The 22,530-nt window shown below is 45.5% G+C and overlaps 1 protein-coding gene across 1 annotated transcript in view; it reads right to left on the minus strand.

Moving 5' to 3' along the window:
* The window catches only part of LOC146035592 (relaxin receptor 1-like), a 474,765-nt gene that overhangs the window by 153,089 nt on the left and 299,146 nt on the right, over positions 1-22,530 (minus strand). Inside the window, exons 3-7 of the mRNA XM_083159131.1 lie at positions 17,688-17,783; positions 11,973-12,078; positions 11,675-11,746; positions 4,040-4,111; positions 2,337-2,408 (exon numbers count right to left, since the gene is read on the minus strand). Of these exons, the coding sequence (XP_083015257.1) occupies positions 2,337-2,408; positions 4,040-4,111; positions 11,675-11,746; positions 11,973-12,078; positions 17,688-17,783 (418 nt within the window). The remainder of the gene's footprint in view (positions 1-2,336; positions 2,409-4,039; positions 4,112-11,674; positions 11,747-11,972; positions 12,079-17,687; positions 17,784-22,530) is intronic.

The raw sequence follows: 22,530 nt of genomic DNA on the forward strand, positions 1-22,530 counted from the left end.
TAGAAAATCTTTTTTCCAGCTTTGCCTATAAGCTCAAACACAAATTTAATGAAGCGTTCACCTACCCAAAACAGCAAATTGTATCATGCCTTTTTCCTGTAAGGCAAAGGCGTAACTCTGGGAGGCAAAGGAGTCATCTGCCAGCAGGCTCCTGCTCCCAACGGGGCAACTCTCCTCCCCTGCAAGTTTGAATTAGTTAATTCAAAGCCATTGATATCGCTTCTGCGGCTGACTCCCCCTTCTTGCAGAACCATAGACGTCACACTTTTTTAAATTTTAAACATAATACACATAACATGCATACATACACACATGCATACATATATTTCTATAAGGTGGTGTGTGGGGGGGGGGGCACCAATATTTATCCCCCCCCCCCCCCCCCCCATAGTTGGTAGTGGGAACGAACTTACGCCACTGCTGCAAGGTAATATCTATAGATTGACTAAGGGGTCATAGGGTCTGTGGGATGAACCTGAACTACAGGATAAGCCAGTATCTATTTAAAAATACTATTGAATCAATGCTGATACACCTTTCCCTGGTATTTGAGGTACAACATGAATAAGAAGATGTAGGATTCCACTATTCACACTGAGATAGGATCCCAGCAGATATCCCTACATCGTAGGACTCAACAAGGGCCCCACACCACTAATTCATCAAGAGGAACACTCTGCCTACAATATTTTGCTCCCTGACTACTGCATAAGAATAACAGACTATCCCACTTATTAGAATAGAGTTTCCCAAACTCCTTAACCACGCATTATTTGTCCCCAGAGCTCCACCTCCTTTCTTATGCTTCACAATGGACGCTACAATGCTAGTTGACCTTGTAGTGTGCCGCAAATTACTGTAGCAGGACCCAAATGGGCAGATCGGAAAGTGGATCATTTGATCAGCAGAGACGCTGTTGTATAGCAAAGCTGTTTGCACAGTAAGCTCTGTCCAGTAAATCAGTGGTAAATCTGCCTCTGCTTTTACTTATATAGTTACTGTCAATTTAAGGTGCATGTATGTGGAAAATAAGATGCATAGGATTAGCCCCTGGTCCTGATAAGATGTTGGACCATATTTGCCTAATCCTGGATTGGCTGGGAGGCTCTCAAAAATCATGTGCTGCTCCCGGGCCTCTGGAAGGGTAGGTAGTCTCTAGAAGCTGGCCAAGTCTCCAGGAGCTCTCTCTCTCTCTCTCTCTCTCTCTCTCTCTCTCTCTGTGGGTGTGTGTGTTTGTGTGTATATATTAGCTTCAAAAGTCAGTGTCTACCCCAGCAGCTCTTTTGATGCTGGTGTTATAACTTAGATTTGATACTATGTATGGGTAAATGAAATGCCATTTGTATAAAACACTGAAGAGGGCTTCTGTTTTTAAAGTACAGCATACCTGTATAGGTGGGAAGAAAACTGCACTTACTGTACCAAATTTTGACTTCTCCCTTGCAGTAGAAGCCTGGAGTGGCAACCTGCATGGAACCTTGGGAGCAAGGCAGGACCTTTGACATCATCAAGTGAATCCCATAATTTTAGCCCCACCTTCTCCCATAGACCCACGAATGCCTGTGGCTATCTCTCCATCCTGCCCGCTTTACTAGGGTGCGGGTGATAAGCATGCTCTTTGGTGATTGTAGAGGGCTCTGGGATAAATCATGAGAGTAGTAGGACATTGCATTGAGGGTTGCATGTACCTTGTGCACAGGGATTGGAGCAGTCAGAGTGCTAATGGGTAGCCTTTCTCTGCAGCAATATTGGTGTTTATACTGACTGGTCTGTAATTGGAGCACTCAAAAATGTGGCACAAGCTGCAGCAATGAATGTTGATTCTGCATACTGAAAGTGGTTGCTCCAGTCCCACTCCCCTGCCCCCGCTCAAATAAGCCACAACAGTTCAATCATGTGGTAGTTTGGGTAATCTGCACTCAACTTGCAGATGGAGCAGTGCACATGCCCAGTACACATCCTAAGCATGTCAGTCCTCCCACTAGCCATGATGCTAAACATCAGGGTAGCATACATCTCTGAATTAGGCCCTATTATACAGTATGTATGGACTTATTAGGATACATCTGGAAGACAAATGCAATCTACAATAAATCAGACCCGAAAGGGCTAAGAATATATTGGAATATACTGTCTGTAAAGCAATATCCACCGAAGACGGGTTTCTGTCATTGAGATGTTAATACTTTCAGACAGGTCTACACAAGAAAGATGTATAAGTCCCAGGCATGGTGTTGCATTAAACATTAGTTAGACCATACTGTTGTCTTGTAGGAAATGCTGAATAGGATAATAATATGGTTATAAGGTTACAGAGTACAATGTTTCTAACTTACAGCCATTCCAAGGAGTGAAGATCCTTAAACACATCAGCCTTCAGGGTCTTGATCCGATTGTCACTAAGGAAGCTGGCACAGAAGTATAGTGTTACAGAGGTCAAGTGTTTTGTAGGAGGAAGGAGGTGCAATAAGAAGGACTTTATGGAGACACTTTATCTTTAATGAAATAACTGACCAATGGTTGCAGAAACAAAGTATACAGTTTGTCAGGCTTGCCTACCCTCCCGGAATGGAATAATATTTCAACTCAAGCCCTTGGCAGCAGATTCACTGAAGATCAAGTAAAATGCAATAATAGGCAAATTTACCAAATTCTTAAATATAGAATACACTCTATATAGCCTATATAATAAAAGTCTAATGCTGTGTACACACGGTGAGACCTGTTTTTTTTATTCGATTTTGGCCTATTCAATTTGTACTATTCGATTTCTCTACTGCTTTTTGATTTTCACTTTTTGACATTAGATTTATACTATGTAGTCTTGCCTGGCAAGTCTACTTTTCTATTTGATTTACAATAAACAGGAGTGCGCATCGATATTGAATCTGCATTTTGCAAAAATAAAATACATTTGATGTCCATTCGATTCGATTTGAACTATATAGTCAAAATCGAAGGTAAAGTCTCACCGTGTGTACACACTATAACACTGATCCACATCACTATGGGGAGAATTCAAGTGTTGTGTATGCCGGAAGTCACTAGATTCTGTTCCGTTCAGGCGCGCACAGCTGGTGACGGTGGCATTGCTGTTATTTTTTTCTGTCATTTTGATAGCTGGTAACTAGTAATCTATAATTGTGTCAATTTAAATGGATAATACTGGTGCATGGACAAAGCTGAGGCAGCCATGTTGTTAGCTTATCCAATACTCATGAAAACACAGCCGCACCAAATGGAGACTAACAGATGGCTGCCTGTATGTCTCTGGGTCAGTTTTATATGAATGGGAACTGTTATATTGCTGCCCCATGATGGTAATATGAATCACAATGCAGAGCAAATCTTAGGTGGAGGAAATACGGGATTTTCTACAGTGTTTAGGTCAACCACTATTGGTTGACACGTGAAAAAGTTTGACATGCTTAGTTCGACATGGTCAAAATGTTGACATAAGCAAAATGTCGACATGGGAAATGTCAACATGAGAATGGTTGACATAAGTTTAAAAAATTTTTTTTTTTAAATGGACTTGTTCATACAATACCATTCCAGTGGACATGGGGGGAGAATACAGTAGTGTGCCGAGTGCAGTGAAGCACCATGCCCGAAGCAGGGTAAGTGCAGCGAGCCATGCAAGGGGACGCGGTACACTTATACTGTCCATGTCGAAATTTACTAAGATGAGAGTTCTATTTTAGATGGGATGTTGCTATGGGCAACCAACCAGATTCAATCTTTTATTTTCTATAAGGTGCTGCTAAATAAATAAGTAGATTCTGATTGGTTGCCCATAGCAACATCCCATGTGAAATAGAACCCTCATCTTAGTAAACTTCCCCTAGTGTCCTCAGACTACCATTTTGTTTGTAATAAATCGTCAATGTATTTTCTATTAAATTTTTACATACAAATGTTAGAATTCTCCGGCATACATTTATTGTCTACAACTGGTTCCAAGGGTGCTCTTATAAATGTGTACACATATTATACAGTCTGCCACAAAAAGTGTAAAGCAAGAAAAAGCAAAACTCACAGCATCTTAAGACTGAAGAGTCCCGAGAACGTCAGACGTGAGATGGACCGGAGTTTGTTATTTTGAAGAAAGCTGTAAATAAAATAAATAAATAAAAATGAAAATAAAAAAAGGATTATTGTAATTCTGTCCTTCATCTTTAAAATGCAATGAACTCTGCTGATCCCAGTTGGATTGCACTGGATACAATATTATGGGTCCGATTCCTGATCAATCGTAGCGATCCGAATTCGGCCCCAGCCCCGATGGTTGGGTTTGCGCATTCGCATTTTGCACATGTACAAACTCCGGCACTGAACGATTTTGCCCAGTTACACACTAACCCGGGCTGTTCCTTGCGGGGAGGGAGAGCTGGAGGTGGAAACGGGGCTGGAGCAGGGGAACTCCCAGTGTTTTATGGGTGTTTTTGGCCGGGTGGCATATCAGGGCTCGGCAAGCAGTGAGCAACCACTGCTTAGCAAGCCTTGTTGAATCAGGCCCTATATCTGTTATCATTAAGCGCTAGAAGTAAAATAAATAAAAAGAGACAAATGACTATAAACATAATGGGTTATTTGCGACAGATGCAAATAGAATATTTGCAATGACAGGTAATCAGTTTCCTCTGTGGGCTATTCTTACACAGTTAAGGGGCATACACATGGGGAGATTTCAGACCCATTTCTAAGTTATCGCTATGTGTATGCTTGCACTGTTTTTCATGCTAGATTGCGGAGTTTTGCCTATAGACAGTAGACCAAACCCTGCTCAGCACGTTCGCTCAGCACACAGCATCGCACGTTGCATCGCTAGTGCCACGTGAGGTGCTGAGCGATCATGCTTAAGCCTGTCGGTCAGCACAGAGGCTGGCGTTGTGTACTAGGCTTTAGATTTGTACAATTAGTTGTACAGAACTATAAGCATCTGGGTGACACTAGTGGCTTGGATAGCATGATCATTTAAATATGCAGATATTGACCAGTCCTATCTTTGGTCCTGATTCTGATTCACTCGCAAATGCAAATTCTCTCTCTAATGGACAAAACCATGTGCACTGTAGGTGGGACAGATGTAACATGTGCAGAGAAAATTACATTTGGTTAGGGTTTGTATTTTAAACTAGAATCGGCGCATTCGGATCCTAGATTTACCTGATCCGAGGTGTTTCAGAGCAGCTTGCTTCTGTCCTGCCAATAATCTGAGTCAAAAACAAGACCGAACGTCATCTTCCTGCTGTCGTATTCTTGTGAGATCCGGACTCTACAGAAGTCCAGGAGATCGGTTCCATCTTCAGTCCGCATGTGTCAGGACTGCCATTTAGGTCTTGTTTGGTCTGCAGTACCTCTGGTTACACAGAGGTGCTGCTGTTGATATATTCAGCTTGCAGTACCCCTGTGTGGTCAGAGGTGGTGCTGTCATTGTTTGGTCTGTAGTGCCTATGGGTGGCCAGAGGTGTTGCTGTTGGGTTCTGCCTGCAGAACTGTGGTTTCTGAGAGCAGTTCCAGCTGTTGTAATCAGCTGGACTGGGCTTTTCTCAGAATGCCATTCCCAGCTGCAGCACATATTGATAATTGAGGGGCCTGTCCCTGTGTGCTGCAGGGATTGGCTGTTTCTGGTATCAAAACTGCATTTGCCCTGAGCTCAGGGCCAGTTATAGCTTTCTCAGCCGTGTCTGTAGTGCTGTAGCTGGATTCAGTATGAAATCCCGGCGGTCGGGATCCCGGCATTCAAAATCCCGACCGCCGAGTCCTGTACCTGAGTCCTGTAACCTGTTCCTGTTTTATTATCCTGATAAAGCACTGAGTTACATCCATCCAGCCTCCGTTTGTCTTTTACTCCAGCAAGTATATTTCCATTTGTCTTGTAGTCCACAGGGACTCCTAACATTAAAACTGGCCATACTGACTTGCTGGAGGGAGAACAGTGAACTTTGCTGTGTGTCATTATGGAGCCTGATAACCGCAATCAAGTCCTGGCAGATCGGATCATGGCCTTGGCTCGTGTTCTAGCAGACTTGAATCAGAAAATACAGGCCCCCGAAGCGGTGTCCGATGTGCACTTCCTCGAAACCGCATCCAATGTTTTGACCGCAGGAGGGGTGACCGATGCCACAGCCGATGGCGTGTATCCAGGAGGGTTGGCCGATGCCTCAGCTGATGGCGTGTACCCAGGAGGGGTGGCCGATGCCTCAACTGATGGCGTGTACTCAGGAAGGGTGGCCGATGCCTCAGCCGACAGCGTGTACCCAGGAGGGGTGGCCTGATGCCTCAGCCAATGGCGTGTACCCGAGAGGGGTGGCTGATGCCTCAGCCGACGGCGTGTACCTGGGAGGGGTGGCCGATGCCTCAGATGACGGCGTGTCCCCGGGAGGGGTGGCCGATGCCTCAGCAGACAGGGGGTCCTGTCTTTTCAGCCCCAGGAGGAGGTCCTGTCCGTTTAGTCCCAGGAGGAGGTCCTGTCTGTTCAGCCCAAGGAGGAGGTCCCATCTGTTCAGCCCAAGGAGGGGTCTCATCTGTTCAGCCCCAGGAGGAGGTCCCGTCTGTCCAGCCCCAGGAGGGGGTCCCGTCTGTCCATCCCTTCGGGCATGTGGTCCCTCCTGCCCATGCCCTCGGGCATGTGGTCCCTCCTGCCCTTGCCCTCGGGCATGTGGTCCCGCCTGCCCTTGCCTTCGGGCATGAGGATGTGGTTGTGCCTGTCGTTAGGCATGTCTTGAGGGTTGCCGTGACGGCTGTCAATTGCGGTGAAATTTTTTTCAGATTGACCAAAATCCAGTGTCTGCCATGTCGGAGGTCCTGTCCAAGTCTGATGTCCTGTTGGTGCCCGAATGAACTGTTGCTCTGCCCAGTGAGAGACTGTCAGGACTGCCATTTATGTCTTGTTTGGTCTGCAGTACCTCTGGTTGCACAGAGGTGCTGCTGTTGTTACAGTATATTCAGCTTGCAGTGCCTCTGTGTGGCCAGAGGTGCTGCTGTCATTGTTTGGTCTGCAGTGCCCCTAGTTTGCCAGAGGTGCTGCTGTTGTTATATTCAGATTGCAGTGCCTCTGTGTGGCCAGAGGTGCTGCTGTCATTTCCTGGTCCGCGGTACCTATGGGTAGCCAGAAGTGCTGCTGTTGGGTTCTGCCTGCAGAACTGTGGTTTCTGAGAGCAGTTCCAGCTGGTGTAATCAGCTGGACTGGGCTGTTCTCAGAATTCCCAGCTGCAGCACATATTGATAATTGAGGGGGACGCGGTCAAAATCCCGGCGGTCGGAATCCCGATGGTCGAAATACCAACGCTGGAATCCCGACTGTCGCAATGCCGGCACTTTGTCCCTCTATGAGTGTCCATGACACCCATAGAGGCAGCGCAGCGAGCCCGCAAGGGGGGGGGGTGATCTAAGCCCCCCCCTTGTCAGCATTGTGGCGGTTGGGATTCCGGCGTCAGTATTTTGACCGTTGGGATTCCAACCGCCGGGATTTCGTATTGATCCCAATTGAGGGGCCTGTCGCTGTGTGCTGCAGGGATTGGCTGTTTCTGGTTTTAAAACTGCATTTTCCCTGAGCTCAGGGCCAGTTATAGCTTTCCTCCTAACATTTAGACAGAATGGATGTGTCCGTGCTGTTTGCAGAGAGGGGAAGCTATGGGGCAGCGGTGTAACTAGATATTTATAGGTCCCATAGCAAAAGTTTGTAAGGGCCCCCTATTAAGCAACTGATGGTGATAAATGTGTGTAAAACGTATTACTTACACACTATAAACGGGCCCCCTTCAGCTCTGGGCCCCATAGCAGCTGCACCCCTTGCATCTATGGTAGTTACGCCCTTGCTATGGGGGGCTGCAGGGAGAAAATCTAATTAATGGGGGACAAACTAATGAGGGAAGTAACAGAAGCTGCCTAACTTACTTGGGGCTGCTTAAGGGGAACAACTACTGATGGGGAACTAGTAAAGGCCATGGTACAACTACAACTAAGGAGGAACTACTTGTGGAGGAACTACAGTATCATACCTCCCAACTTTGTGGTCGCCGGAGCTGGGATATAGCTGATGTGCGTCGAAGGCGCGTCAAAATTTTCGGGGGGTGCGGCCTAATTTTGGGGGCATGGTCTATACTCGCAGCTCTCTCGCAAGGCCACGCCCCCATTTTGATGCTATGGGGGCATGACCCAGAGGCTAGGTGAGCCTCTAGCCATGCCTTCAGCCCCCTGGCTGCGGGAATAGACGCTGTGCGCATGCGCACAGCGTTTATTCCCCACTGCTTAGCAGCCGACAGGGGGGGACTCCCAACAGCCCCCCCCTCACCGCGGGACACTGCAGCCCGCGGGTGGGACAGCGGGACAGGCCCTAATAATCGGGACTGTCCTGCTAAAATCGGGACTGTTGGGAGGTATGCAGTATACTAAGAGTACTGAAAGTACAACTACTAAGTGTGCCATATAATTCCAGGGGTACTCTATCAGTCCAGGGGTGAGCCAAGAGTGATCTATAATTTATGGGGTGCTGCTAAGTCTGCAGTATCAGTCCTGGGGGGCTGACATTTTTTTATTTAAAAGAGAAAAAAGTCCCCCCACCCTTACTGCAAGGGCTGTGTGCTGTATCTGTCTAAGGGTGAGCCAAGTGTGTCATATAATTCCTGGGGTGAGCCAAGTGTGTCATATAATTCCTGGGGTGAGCCAAGTGTGTCATATAATTTCTGGGGTGAGCCCAGTGGGTCATATAAAAATTCTGGGGTGCTGCTAAATCAGCCGTATAGTTCCTGGGGAGCTGACCATTATATCAAAAGAATTAAAAGGTTTTCTCTTTTTTTTTGCTGTCATGTGTGCCGTATAATTCCATGTATGCTGTATCAGGTCAGGGGAGCTGCCATCTGTACCGAATAATTCCTGGGGTGAGTCCAGTCTGCCATATAATTCCTGGGGTGAGCCAATTCTGCCGTATAATTCATGGGGTGCAGCCAATGTGCCATATCAGTCCAGGGGTGATGCTAAATGTGCCCTAACAGATCCAGCTTCAAAACACAAAAAAACCCTGATATCTATATTGCAGTATAAAAATAAATCAGCCAGTATTTACTCTGCACAGAAACAAAATAATACACAAATCTAACTCTCTCTGCACATCTGCCCCACAGTGTGGACCCAGAAGTTGCGCTGATGCAGGTCTGTGGAGCCGGAGCCTGACGCTGAGCATGGCTATCACCTTCCTGAGCCACAAGTTGGAAGCAGAAGGTGCCGCACTCCACCCGAAGGGTGAGCAGGACGCCGCTCACAGCTTACCACACACACCATTGACCAGTGGCGTAACTATATCTCCGCAGCCCCCTGCCATTGACCATAATTCACATGAACTGTTCATTACCAGCAACAGCTGCTAGTGACACCAAGCATCATTGACTTACAGACCATCCTATCCCGCAGTGCTGCTGAGTCAAGTACTCCAGCACAACCTTCCCACCCCCACCTGAGACCGCTGCGGTTACCTGCTATTGGACATAGGTCCCTAATGGGATCTATGGTTTAAAGGGTTCCCTTCAGATACCCTTAAGCGCCGCACTAAGACCAGGCAGAGTGATACCTCGCTGGCCTATTCCTGTGAGGAAACCAGGACTGCACATTCGCATTTCACATTAATTTATATTAATTAATAAAAACCATATCATTTTACATCACTGACTTCTTCTCATTCTTTAGTGGTTGATATTCTCTTACAGATAGATTCCCACACTCTAGACAGAGCGCTAAGTATAATCTTTCCTTTCCGGTTAATTTCACAGGGTACTGGACATACCCAATACGCAGCAGCTCCCCATAGTCCCACTTACCCCTCATTGGTCAACTCAACCAATGGTGACACCCCTTACGCTAATAGATTTGAGCGCTATTGCCATGTATACCTGTCAATACAAGCATTAGTTCACTTTTTTATCCCCAATGTTGACACTGAAAAGGTGCACCATGTCTACTCGCATGGCTCGCTGCTCACATCATACTTCAGGCACGGTGCCTCCCTATGCTCGGTACACTATTTTATTCTCCCACCACACTCTAATGGATAGTAGGGCATGTAATATAGCCTGTCAGCACATGGCTCAAAAAAAGTGAAAAACCTACAGGGGCGGATTGGCCCACCGGTATCTGCCAAATCTATGTCACCGTGTCTGTATTGATGAGTTTTTATTATTATTATTATTATTATTATTATTGGCAAATGATTTGCTTACATGACACATCTCATCAAAAACGGTACTTGTGTATTATCTGGGTGCCCGATTTTTTCATCGCACGTTAAAAAATCGCGTCGCATTGCATCGCATACAATCATATCGCATGCGATGCAATGCAACGCGATTGGACCCGATTTTTAATTGTACAGGCACCCAGATGCCTGATTCCTATGTTAAATGCCCCCCCAGACCCTATTTTTGATTGTACAGGCACCCTGATGGATGATTACTATGTTAAATGGCCCCCCATTGTTAACGGCACCCCACTATCAATGCCAACCCGAAGCGTGGCGAGCGCAGCGAGCCCTCGAGGGGCGGCGGTATGCGTCCTCCGACCTTTTCATACCCCCACTCTCCATGTCGGCGTGGAGTTGATTTTATATAGTGTGGCGAGCACAGTGAGCCACCGAGCCCGAAGTGTGGTGAGCGCAGCGAGCCCCACGAGGGGACGCGGAATACATGTGAAGTAATTCGCGACCCCTCGCGGGGCTCGCCACACTTCGGGCTCGGTGGCTCGCTGAGCTCGCCACACTATATAAAATCAACTCCACACCAGCGTGGATAGTGGGGGTATGAAAAGGTCGGAGGACGCATACCGCCGCCCCTCGCGGGCTCGCTGCGCTCGCCACGGGTTGCCGTTGATACTGGGGTGGCGTTAACAATGGGGGGGGGGGGGGCATTTCACATATTAATCACCCATCAGGGTGGGTGTACAATTAAAAATCGGGCATGGGGGTGCATTTAACATTGTAATCAGGCCTTAACTAGTGGCATGTGATGCGATATATATCGGGCGCCCAGATAGTATACAAGTACCCAAAAAAACAGGTATTTGGCACAGTCCCTTCCAAAACACTGTAAAAACAATACAGACTAGCAAGTATCCTTTCCTTTAATCATTTTCTTAATTGAAAGCAATCATTTTGACAGCATATTAAATATAAATAGTGCACTCGCAATTGGCAATCTACTAAGATGGGAGTTCTATTTTACATGGGATGTTGCTATGGGCAACCAATCAGAATCAACGTTTTTATTTATTTAGCTCCTTCTAGAAGATAATAGATAGTATCTTTTTGATTACCCATAGCAACATCCCATTTGAAATAGAACTCCCATTTTAGTAAATGTCCCCCATAAAGTAGACTGGGAAGCCCCGTACACACGGGGGGATATATCAGCGACCTGATGAAAAAGAAACTGCCGGGGGAGCCCGGCAGTGGAAATCAGCTGGTCGCAGGAGCATGTTCATGCGACCAGCGATCACTACGGGGGAGAAATCGGGAGCGAGCACCCGGCGATATATGCACACTCCCATCACGAGCAATATGGTCGCTCAGCGACCATATTACCCGCGATATTAGACAAAATTGCCCCCGTGTGTACACAGCCTAAGTAACACGTTTGAGCTTCGGTTCTCACTGATAACTATTGGTACATTCTAGATCACTTACAGCTTCTCCAAGTTCTGGTACAGACGAAAGACACCATCAGGTACTGATTTGATCTTATTGTCTTTCAGATAACTAAAGAGACAGAGATACGAGTATTAAATCATGTATAAGATATGCAAATATGTGGCAGTAACCTGTTGTATGTTTTTGGTCATCTATCATCATTACTGCAGTGCTGTCCATCCTTTGATACTTTCATGGTACAGCAAATAGTTACATTTCATCACCAATATCGAAGGATATATCTGTGCATGCAGCTGTCCCAGCTTACTGATCCTTGTGGGAACTTTGTACTTACAGAGCTGTCACATTAGCAGATACTGGAGGGACAAACTGTAGTCCTTGGCTTGTGCAGTTCACAATTCGCTTCCAACAATGGCAGTGCTCAGGGTAAACATCCAGTACTAAAAGGATGGAGATATATAGTACATCGGTATAACAGAAATGGGTTATTTCGAGGGGAAAGGGGATTGTGGGAGGGTACCGGTGCACAGGTTACTAACACAATTAGAAATAAATAGAGATACAAATATATGTTTCCACAATGTTAACGATGGGGTGCTGTACTTATAAATATAGATACAATGGCTGGTGGAGATGCTCCCCTGAGAGTAAACACAGTACTAGAGAAAAGAAGAAAAAGTACTCTCTGTTTGTGGGGGCACTACTTTTTAAAAATTGTTTAAAACTTAGCTTTTAATATAATTCAAAATATTTTAAGCATAAAATAGGACACACTCAACATAAAACACATAATTCGTGGATAATATAGTACTATAATTCTGTATCACATATATCCACTTTTTGGTGGTAACCAATGGCAACAAATACAAAATATGTTTTTTATTTACCTAATATAGCGAAAATTGTGTACCATATGTATCCACTTTCCAAAGACCAGTTTGTCCTCTAAATGTACGGTAACAAGACTGGACTCTGGTTGCTTTAGAGGTAACTAATGGCAACAAATGCGAAATATATTTTTCTTACAGACCGCAATTATTCAATAACTTCAGGCAGATGGCTGGTAACAATGCAAAAGTATTTCTTTTGCAAGCCACGGTTATTTAATAGCTTCATGCAAATGGCTGTTATTCATAGAAAGAGCACAATCAGGGGAATAACCCTTAAGTAACCTTATATTTCAAAAGCAAACAGTTCTTTGTAGCACACAAACTCAGTATTTCAGAATTAGATATATGGCAATATTCAATTGTTCAATTAAGCAATCAAGATAATATTGTTTCAAAAGTTAGAGATGGCTTGCTGATTAGTGTTGAATAGTAACTAAAATATATGTTACAGTCAACAGTTACTTATTGTGTCTTTTACTGGATGTTAATAAACACTGTGGTAATGCAATGATTATGAGCTAAGTATTAGCAGTTATTGAATGCACTTATAGTCAATTATACATTAATTGCTCTGAATTGCAGTGCAGAATATGTAAAAAATAAAAAGGAGAGTGTAGTCTGCTCGTTTTAAATAGACATGGTACGATTGCCGTGCTGCGGCACACCTTAATTAATAGAATATAATGGGTGACATTCTATGATTTGCGGTATTTTTTTTTTGCGATTTTTTTCGCAAAAACGGCCGAAATCGCATGTTTTTCCATTTTCGCATATTTAATGAGCTGCGGAAATGTGAAAAAAGTGCGATTTTGGCCAACAAGTTGGACACACTGGAAATGCGATGGCTTCTTTTTGCAGCACATCGCATCCAGATGTTTTCACATTAAAAAGTATACAAATCGCATATTTAATGGTATGCGATTTGTATAAACTGTGTCTATAATTCGCCCAAAAATCAGACCAGATTCTGATGGGCGAATTAGCCAGAACCCTGCACAGATCATTGTGATCTGTGCAGGGTTCTGGTGTAAAAAAAAGTTTAAACAGTTAAAATAAAAAAAAACAGCGCAGGGTCCCCCGCCAGAGCATAACCAGCCCCGGGCTCATTGAGTCGGTGCTGGTGACATAAAATCAGGGTCCCCGACAAATAGGGGTCCCCTTGATTTAATGAAACCAGCACCAGGCTCAAGGTGCGGCGCTGGTTCCCGAAATACGGGGGACAAAATGACTAGAGGTCCCCCGTATTTTAAGAACCAGCACCAGACCCAACCAGCCAGCAGGGTAATGCCACAGCCGGGGGGACACTTATTATATAAGGTCCCGCGGCCAAAGCATTTTCCCCCTGACTGGTCAGCATGGGCAAGGGTCCTGGGAAAGTGGGGACCCCCCCAAAGAAGGGGTCCCCCCCTCCAGGACTTACCAGCCCATGTTGAAAGTCCGGGGCTGTCCCCGATGGCCCTGGGCGGTGGGCATCGGGCTGATGCAAAGTGTAAAAAAAGGATTAAAAACTATTGTTTTCTACTGTAGAACTATGAGTCCCAGCAAACCTACCCCGCATGCTGGGACTTGGAGAACCACAAGTCCCAGCATGCGGGGCATTAAAGGGCCCGCTGGCACTTGTAGTTCTACAGTACCAAAAATAGTTAAATAAAACACACTGACACCCTGAAAAATAAAAGTTTAATACATACATAACACACACACTGATACTTACCTACCTTGAGCCCGTAGGTCGGTCCCTGGATCCTGGGTCTGGGGCTCCTGGACAGAAGAGTCCGGTTCCGGGGCCTTGGTCCTGGTTCCGGGGCTGGTCCGGGGTCCTGGGCTCCAGGGCTGATGCAGATTTTACCACATAGCATAGAATGTCACCCAATCTTTCTAGTTCAACGACCAAACAATAATTTCTGATTGGTATTTAATTAAGGGTAATAGTCAATATGACACAGGGATAGGGGTGTAGAAATAGTGAAAATAGTGCCCTCTTCCAATCCCAGGATGTATGTTTGTGTATCCTAGTCCAGAGCAGAGGTAGTTGCCTCTGGACAGATCCGTGGAGCTTTTTAGGGTTAGCCGAGAAAGATAGTACTGCTGTCCTGAAGGAGAGGTCGCAAGGACTTCTGTTGGTTAATACCAGCGCAGAAATGTCCTGCTCCACATTCAGGAGGGGTGTCTACCTGTGTAGAAATGGTGAGACAGATAGTGAGAATCCCTGGCCGCTGGCTGTATGCTGCTGCTCCCCACTTGCCAGCAGCAGAGGTGGAGGGTGAGCGATATTTGGGCGGGTACAGGGGATTCTCAAGGATAGACAGGGAAGATGGAGTGTGGAAATCCCCTCTCCTGGTCGTGTGCTGCTGCTCCCCACTTGCCTGTAGTAGTGGTGGAGAGGTCAGAGAGAGCCGGGATATCCCAGAATCGAGTGGGAGGCAGATTGTGGACAGACTGCCTAGCGTGTGTCCGTAGCGCAGTGTCCTGGAAAAAAATATGAGGTTTAAGAGGAGTGAGAGAGCGGCACAGGCGCCGGAGGATACCTGACAGTGTCAGTTTGACACTGAGTTGTACAGGCGGCTGATGTCAGCGTGTCGGGAGAGGAAGGAGACGCACAGCACCCGTGCTGTGTCAAAGTGCCGCTGTGGAACACAGAAATGGGGCCTGCAATGCTGTTCAAACAGATGCTATAAAGCACATCTTTACTTTTAGTCATCTATTTATAGGAAGTCTGACAGATTACATCAATTGATCCACCAGATATGAGGGGCTTGATTCAAACTTGTGCTGAAACCCAATGATTTTACATTTGAGTGGTTATTAACCGATTCCACATGTATCCAAGTTGCACTGTGCATGTGCTACAACAGAATTACATTCAGAGACTTTTTGGATGTGGTTATCGGGAATGTCAGCAAAAAAGCAGACGTTAGCCTGACTATTTATGGGATGTATCTCACTTGACTCCAGTGTCTCACTTTCTATGTCAATGCTGCATGACAAATGGGCTTCTTAGTAGCTAAATAATCAACTGATCTGCGACCAATGCTGCATCTCTGTGAACAGCTGCTGGGACTAGCAAAGCTGCTATGGGCATTATAAAACCAATCCAGGTGGCTGTGGCCTTCGCATATTTCACACTGCTCTTGTGCACACATTCACAGCTGCAGGGACATTAGCATACAGCTCTGACACAGTCTCAAAGTTTCATGTGTAGGAGCTATTGGTCTTACTGTATATATCCAGATCACCCTGGTACATAGCTGCCTACCCTCCTGCATTCTGCAGGAGACTCCGTGAAATAGAAGCAATCTCCCTCTCTCCCTTTATTAGTCTAGCAATCTCCCTCATTTCCCCTAGCCCACATTACACTGTTGCATTTTTAGGGAAAAAAGGAATGAGAGATAGATACATTTTCATTGAATTATCAGCACCATTTCCCAGCACTTTACCAAGTATAGTAGCTCTTACTAACTGCTTTGGGGCTCATCTACATTTGGATAGAAGTAATTTCAAAAGATTCCTCTCAGACGTGGCAATGCACACCCACGCTTCTAGGTGCCACATTCACAATCTCTTTTCACAATATCTCCATATATGGAACTAGACATGCCCTTTGGGAGGAGCATGACACGCCCCCTCAATGGGGTGCTGTGCAAAATTATATTACCAACTATAATCTCCCTGAAACTGTTTTTCAAAATTAGGCAAGTATGCCCTGGTATTACACCTAGAGATAATGAAAGATGGGCGAGTACTTGTATGAGCAGGAGCAAGTACTGTATGTACTCCTACAATTGTGTGAGATTGGGGAAGCTCCACAGCAGGGGACCTTAGAGTTAACAGTTTAAGGGGGGTATTCAATCCCGGGTCACGGCTGTCGAGCTGGCCCGACAGCCGTGACCCTGGCCTGTTTTCGTTTTCTTCGACCGCACATTGCCAGGTGCGATTCAATGTCTCACTTTTTGATCTGCGAAAATGGGGTGTGTCTGCGTAAACGGCCGTGGATTGTCGATATTCGGCCGCGATCGTGACAATTCACGGCCGAAATCGACAAAACAGGCTCGACTGCTTTTAAAGTCGGGCCCATTCTGTCGATCTGCCTCTTCAATGCTGTCGGGAAAGACAGCATTGAATAGGCGTTCACCGCTATTTCCCCCGTCATAAATAGTGGCCCAGATTGAATACCCACCTAAGAAGTGTAGCCAATTTTTGTTGATGTGGGTGGAATGAAGGACATTTTGCCCAACTGTTAGATAGGATCTTTTTCCCTGCATTCCCGACCCGCCCGCCCTCATTTAGACCTTATTTTTTCTTTTCTTTTGCCTGTTGGGGTTTGTCAACCTCCCTGTGTCCCTGGCAGTCCAGTGGCTATTGCACTGCTTTATGGAGGTGCACTCTCTACAATACACTGGTCTAGTCTGACCTACCCTATTGGGGGTTATTGGCAAAGGTTTTCTGTGTATTGGGAAGAGAGTTGGGGCCTCAACATTTTATTGACGGGGCCAGTTAGATAAGTTAAAGGCAAGTCGTGGACATGGGATAAGCGTTAAGATGTAATGTCACTGGAACAGCTGGACATTCTTTCTTTTCTGACACCATTCTTATTTAAGTTGAAAATATATTAGGTTTTAATGGCATTTCAGTTGTCTGTGTCATTATTTCTAGGTAAGTTAAGTTGTTCGTTAGATAAAACGTTTGGAGTTATAATCAGTCTCACATATGCCGATAGAATGTTTATTGTGGTATACAGATGGAGCTGCTCCTGTTGGAGCTGGTCCTGGCGAATCGCCAACCACCAGCTGCCGCCATCCGCCAAACCTGTCAGATGGAGCGCCACTTCGCCAGCGATTCCCAGCGCTGGCTGAGAGGCGCCCCATCTATATGTACACTGTCTTTGACTACAAGAACAAGAGCTGCAATTGGACAGCCAGGTACACTTTAATGATACTTGGTAAAGACCGGACATATCCTGTATACCATTACTCCGGCAACCTTACAACCTACACCTGGGTCTTTAAAGGCTGCTTGCACAATGCAAATACATCTAATGCAAAACATAATAATTATATTACTTACATGACAGCCATAGCAATGGAATCATAAAGAGCATGCTCAATCTTATTTTTAACATATCACAATGACATTATTACTCCAACAAATGACTGACTTACAACACTCGGAATTGTGTATCTCTTCATCCTCCAATGCTTGACTGCCCCTGGCACTCTGGATGGTATCAAACAGCTTGGTCCAGCCAGTGTTATCCACTGTAGGTAATAAAGAATTATGAGCAGTCATATACAGACAATAACAAATTGTAGCCTTTGTGTTCCAAATAAACATTGAAACATTGAAAAATATATATTTTTTTTTATTATTATTAACCCTATATTGCCAGCAAACAAATACAGTGTTCTGGAAAGTGAAAGTTGCAACAATGACAAATCCTGGATTTTGTGGCAATAGTTTGTTATATTGGTTTTATATGAGTTAGTGTTTTGTATGTAGACATATATTATTTGTAACATTTTGCAGTGTTATATTTATTTCACATGTAATATCTGATGACTTTGCTTAACAGCTTTAGAAATGGTGCTGATCTCATCTAGGGGCCGATTCAGACCTGCTGGTTGAGCAGCGACTTCGGACACTCTGTCCATGGTGGGGGTCTGCGCATGTGCATAGTCTCTAAGGGCCTTATTCTAGTTCACTCTTTCTGACAAAATCCTTCTTAGATGGACAAAACCATGTGCCCTGCAGGTGGGGCAGATGTAAAATGTTCAGAGAGTTAGATTTGGGTGAGTTATTTTGTTTCTGTGCAGGGTAAATACTGGCTGCTTTATTTTTGCACTGCAACATAGATCTCACTTTGAAGTAAAACCCCACCCAAATCTAATTCTCTCTGCACAAGTAACATCTGCCCCCCTGCAGTACGCATGGTTTTGTCCATCTAAGAAGGATTTTGTCAGAAAGAGTGAACTAGAATAAGGCCCTAATGCACGTGTGCACACCTCTGCAGCAAACGCCTTCGGTGAAATGTTCAATTGCCGGAGCACTCGCTGCCTGATTAATAGTCAGGGGGCATTACGGGGTGGACACCAGGCGTTTCAAGGGCGTGCCAGCAAAAATAATTGGCACACCCATAGAAATGCTGGGCAGGCCCCAGAGAATGCAGGCTTTCCCCTGCCTCTGCTCGGGGTGGGTGGAGGACGTGACATAACGTCCGCGCCTGCCCCAGTTCCTACAACAACGTGGAGCTGAAAAATAAATCCTGGGCGACCTTTCAGCTGCGATCAGAGGAAAAGTAATTTGATGGTGAGTAACCATCGAATGATTTTTCCTCTGTGTGGACGCTTGTGAGCAGATGTTTTAGCGTTCATATCCCCTTGCAGCGTAGCAAAGGGATTCAGGTGGTGTGTGTGTGTGTGTTTGTGTGAAGGGGGCTGTGTATTCAGAAGCTCTGACTATACGTTGGTTTGAATGAACCCCCTAGCCTGATGTTCAAACCACAGCATGGTTATAATAGTAACCACCATTACATATGCTGTCAAAAGGGTAATAGGGCAGGCATGTCCATACTATGGCCCTCCAGCTGTTGTGAAACTACAAAGCCCATCATGCCTTGCCACAGTTTCACTATAAGTTAATGCTAAAACGTTACTTGTGTAGTACCAGGGCGCCCACTAAGCAGTTTGCTTAGTGGGCTATTCTGCATAAGAAAATCGCATCGCATGTCCCTTTTAAGTGCCGTGCGATGCATGAGATGCGATCTTCCTAAGTAATTTATTCACTGCTCTCTCACCCCGTGCTTATCGCATCGCATGCCATCACACCTCACGCAAAATCGCATGCAATTGCATGCGATTTTATAGGGTGCGATGCCATTAACTTAACTACACTGCAATGACATGCAATGAGATTTTTAGACACCCCCCACTATCCACGCCACCCCGAAGCGTGGCAAGCACAGTGGAACGCGACCTCCCGACAATTTCATACCCCCACTATCCACGTCGGCGTCGAGTTGATTTTATATAGTTTGGTGAGCGCAGCGAGCCCGAACCATTGCGAGCGGACGCGGATTACATTACATGTATTCCGCGTCTGCTCACCACGCTTCGGGCTCGCTACACTATATAAGATCAACTCCACGCCGACATGGATAGCGGGGATATGAAAATTTTGGGGGCCCACATTCTGCCGCCGCTCGCCACTCTTCGGGGTGGCGTGGATAGTGTGGGTGTTTTAGGAGCATATTCACACCTGCCATTTCATGGGTGAGATTTAATAGAATGAGAGATTCAGAAAGTGAGAGATTTGGTAAGAAATCTCTAGTTTTTTTAAAGTGGCAATCATTTACACTGCTTAATCAAACTGGTTTTGCAGTGTAAATGATTGCTGCTTTGGTACTTGTTTCCTAGCACGGCCACAATCGCGGCCATCGGGGGTAATTTTTAGTGGCCTGCGACGCGACCGACGCGATGCCCCCGATTTTTCCATTGAAATGCATTGAAAATAGTGAAAAATCGTGTCGGTCGCGTCGTGTGCACATAAAAATGCTTAAATGGTCCAGACGCGATGCCCCCGATTTCCCCATAGGGAACAATGTTAAATGCCTCAATTTACCCGCGATGACCACGATTTCCCATAGGAAACAATGTTAAATGGATCAATTTACCCAAATCAGCATAGGGATGAATGGTAAATGGGCCAGAAACCCCCAAAAAACCCACAGAGCAGTGGAATGTCCCCCCAAAAGTAGTTGACGCCACCCCGCCATGAACGTGAACCCGAAGCGTGGCGAGCGCAGCGAGCCCGCGAGGGGCGGCGGTACGCGTCCTCCGACCTTTTCATGCCCTACTATCCACTAGGGCGTGGAGTGAGAATAGAATAGTGTGGCGAGCGCAGCGAGCCACCGAGCCCGTAGCGTGGCGAGCGCACGCGGATACCTTCACAGGTAAACGCGTCCCTTCGCAGGCTTCCCAGGTGTCCGCGTCGCCATGGACACCTGGGAAGCCCGCGAGGGGACACGTATAACTGTGAAGGTATCCGCATCCCCTCGCGGGGCTCGCTGCGCTCGCCACGCTTCGGGCTCGGTGGCTCGCTGCGCTCGCCACACTATTCTATTCTCACTCCACACCCTAGTGGATAGTAGGGCATGAAAAGGTCGGAGGACGCGTACCGCCGCTCCTCGCGGGCTCGCTGCGCTCGCCACGCTTCGGGTTCACATTGATGGCGGGGTGGCGTCAACTACTTTTGGGGGGACATTTCAATGTTCAGGGGTGTTTTTGGCCCATTTACTATTGTTCCTATGATAATTTGGCTTAATTGAGCCATTTCACATTGTTTCCTATGGGAAATCGTGGTCATCGCGGGTAAATTGAGGCATTTAACATTGTTCTCTATGGGGAAATCGCGGGCATCGCGTCTGGCCCATCGCACCCGATTTTTTAGCGGCCGCGATGCCCGCGATGGCATCGATTTTACCCCCGATGACCGCGATTAAGATCGTTGTGGCCGTGCTAGAAAACAAGTACCGCCGCTTTAAAAAAACCTGAAGATTTCTTACCAAATCTCTCACTTTCTGAATCTCTCATACTATTAAATCTCACCCCATACATATGGAGCCGGACTTATTGTTGCTGGCACGGAACGGTTCCTACAGAGTGTATACAATGTTGAGAGAGTGGAGGAATCATTGGTCCAAATACAAAGTATGGATAGAGAAGACCTATTTATACCAAAAGAGAAGAAGGCCAATGATAATGAAAAATTCAAATGGTCCTTTACCACCAACTATTCATCACAACATCATGATATAAAGAGAATAATTCAGAAACATTGGGGCCTTCTTAGGAAAGACCCCGTAATAGGTGCCGAAATTCCTGAGAAACCAGTATGTATATTCAGGCGGGCCCCAAATGTGAAGAATAAGTTGGTCAAAAGTCTGTGTCCCACGTCACCTAAAATACCGACAATCACATCTGTAGGTTTTTATAGATATGGTACGTGTATGGGGTGTAAAACCGTGAAAAATAACATCGGACAAAAAGTAACAGAAATTACCATCAACGAGAAAAAACATGTCATCAAGGAATTTTTAACTTGTCACTCTTTTAATGTAATTTATGCAATTGAATGTGCATGCAATAAGTTTTATATTGGAAGAACCAGTAGACCTTTTAAAATAAGAATAGGCGAACACATCAGAAATGTTCGCAAAGGCCTAGAAAATCATGCCTTATCTATGCATTTTAAAAGTGATCATCAATGCAACCCCGATTTTATTAAAAAATTTTATATTCTCAAAAAAATTAAAGGCAATTGTAGAGGAGGCGACATTGCCACTACACTGGCAAAAAATGAGATGATGATGATTTTTAACTATCAAACATTAATTCCGGGGGGCCTAAACAAAGATTTTGAGCTCAAGTGGTTCATTTGATGTTATATAAATTTTATCTGTTTTTATACTCTTTTTAATACATTTTTTTAATCATTATTGTGCTGATTAGCCTATCTGTTTGTGCTTCTTTCCTTATGATGCTGCTATAAACTTCCATGGTATGCTGCTAAAAATTATGCTGCTATTAGATGTAATTCATGCTGCTACTTCCATGAAATGCTGCTAAATATTGTCCTTGTGATGTTATAAAAACATTAATCGCTTTTTATTCTCGCTTCTATATCTATTTACTTCAACAAAATGGCGGACGGACGGAGAGCTGATACAAATAAAAAGCGGAACATAAATATTATGAGCTCAGGAACAATAATTGCTATAACAAGGAGCGCAAATTCCGGAAGTGAATATCCTACTATGGAACGCAAGACGTCACTTCCGCCCTACGGGAGCTCTATGTTAAACTTGGAACGCAAATACAGGAAGAGTCCGTCCCGATATGGAACGCAGAACGTCACTTCCGCTTCCGCCAGGAGACGGAATGCGGAAGTGAGAGTATGAATAAAGGATCGTCGCAGCTGTGGCTCTATTGCGGCGGGAGCCGTTTATGT

Source organism: Crinia signifera, chromosome 9 (assembly GCF_055691185.1).
Source record: "Crinia signifera chromosome 9, ASM5569118v1, whole genome shotgun sequence".
Lineage (NCBI taxonomy): Eukaryota > Metazoa > Chordata > Amphibia > Anura > Myobatrachidae > Crinia > Crinia signifera.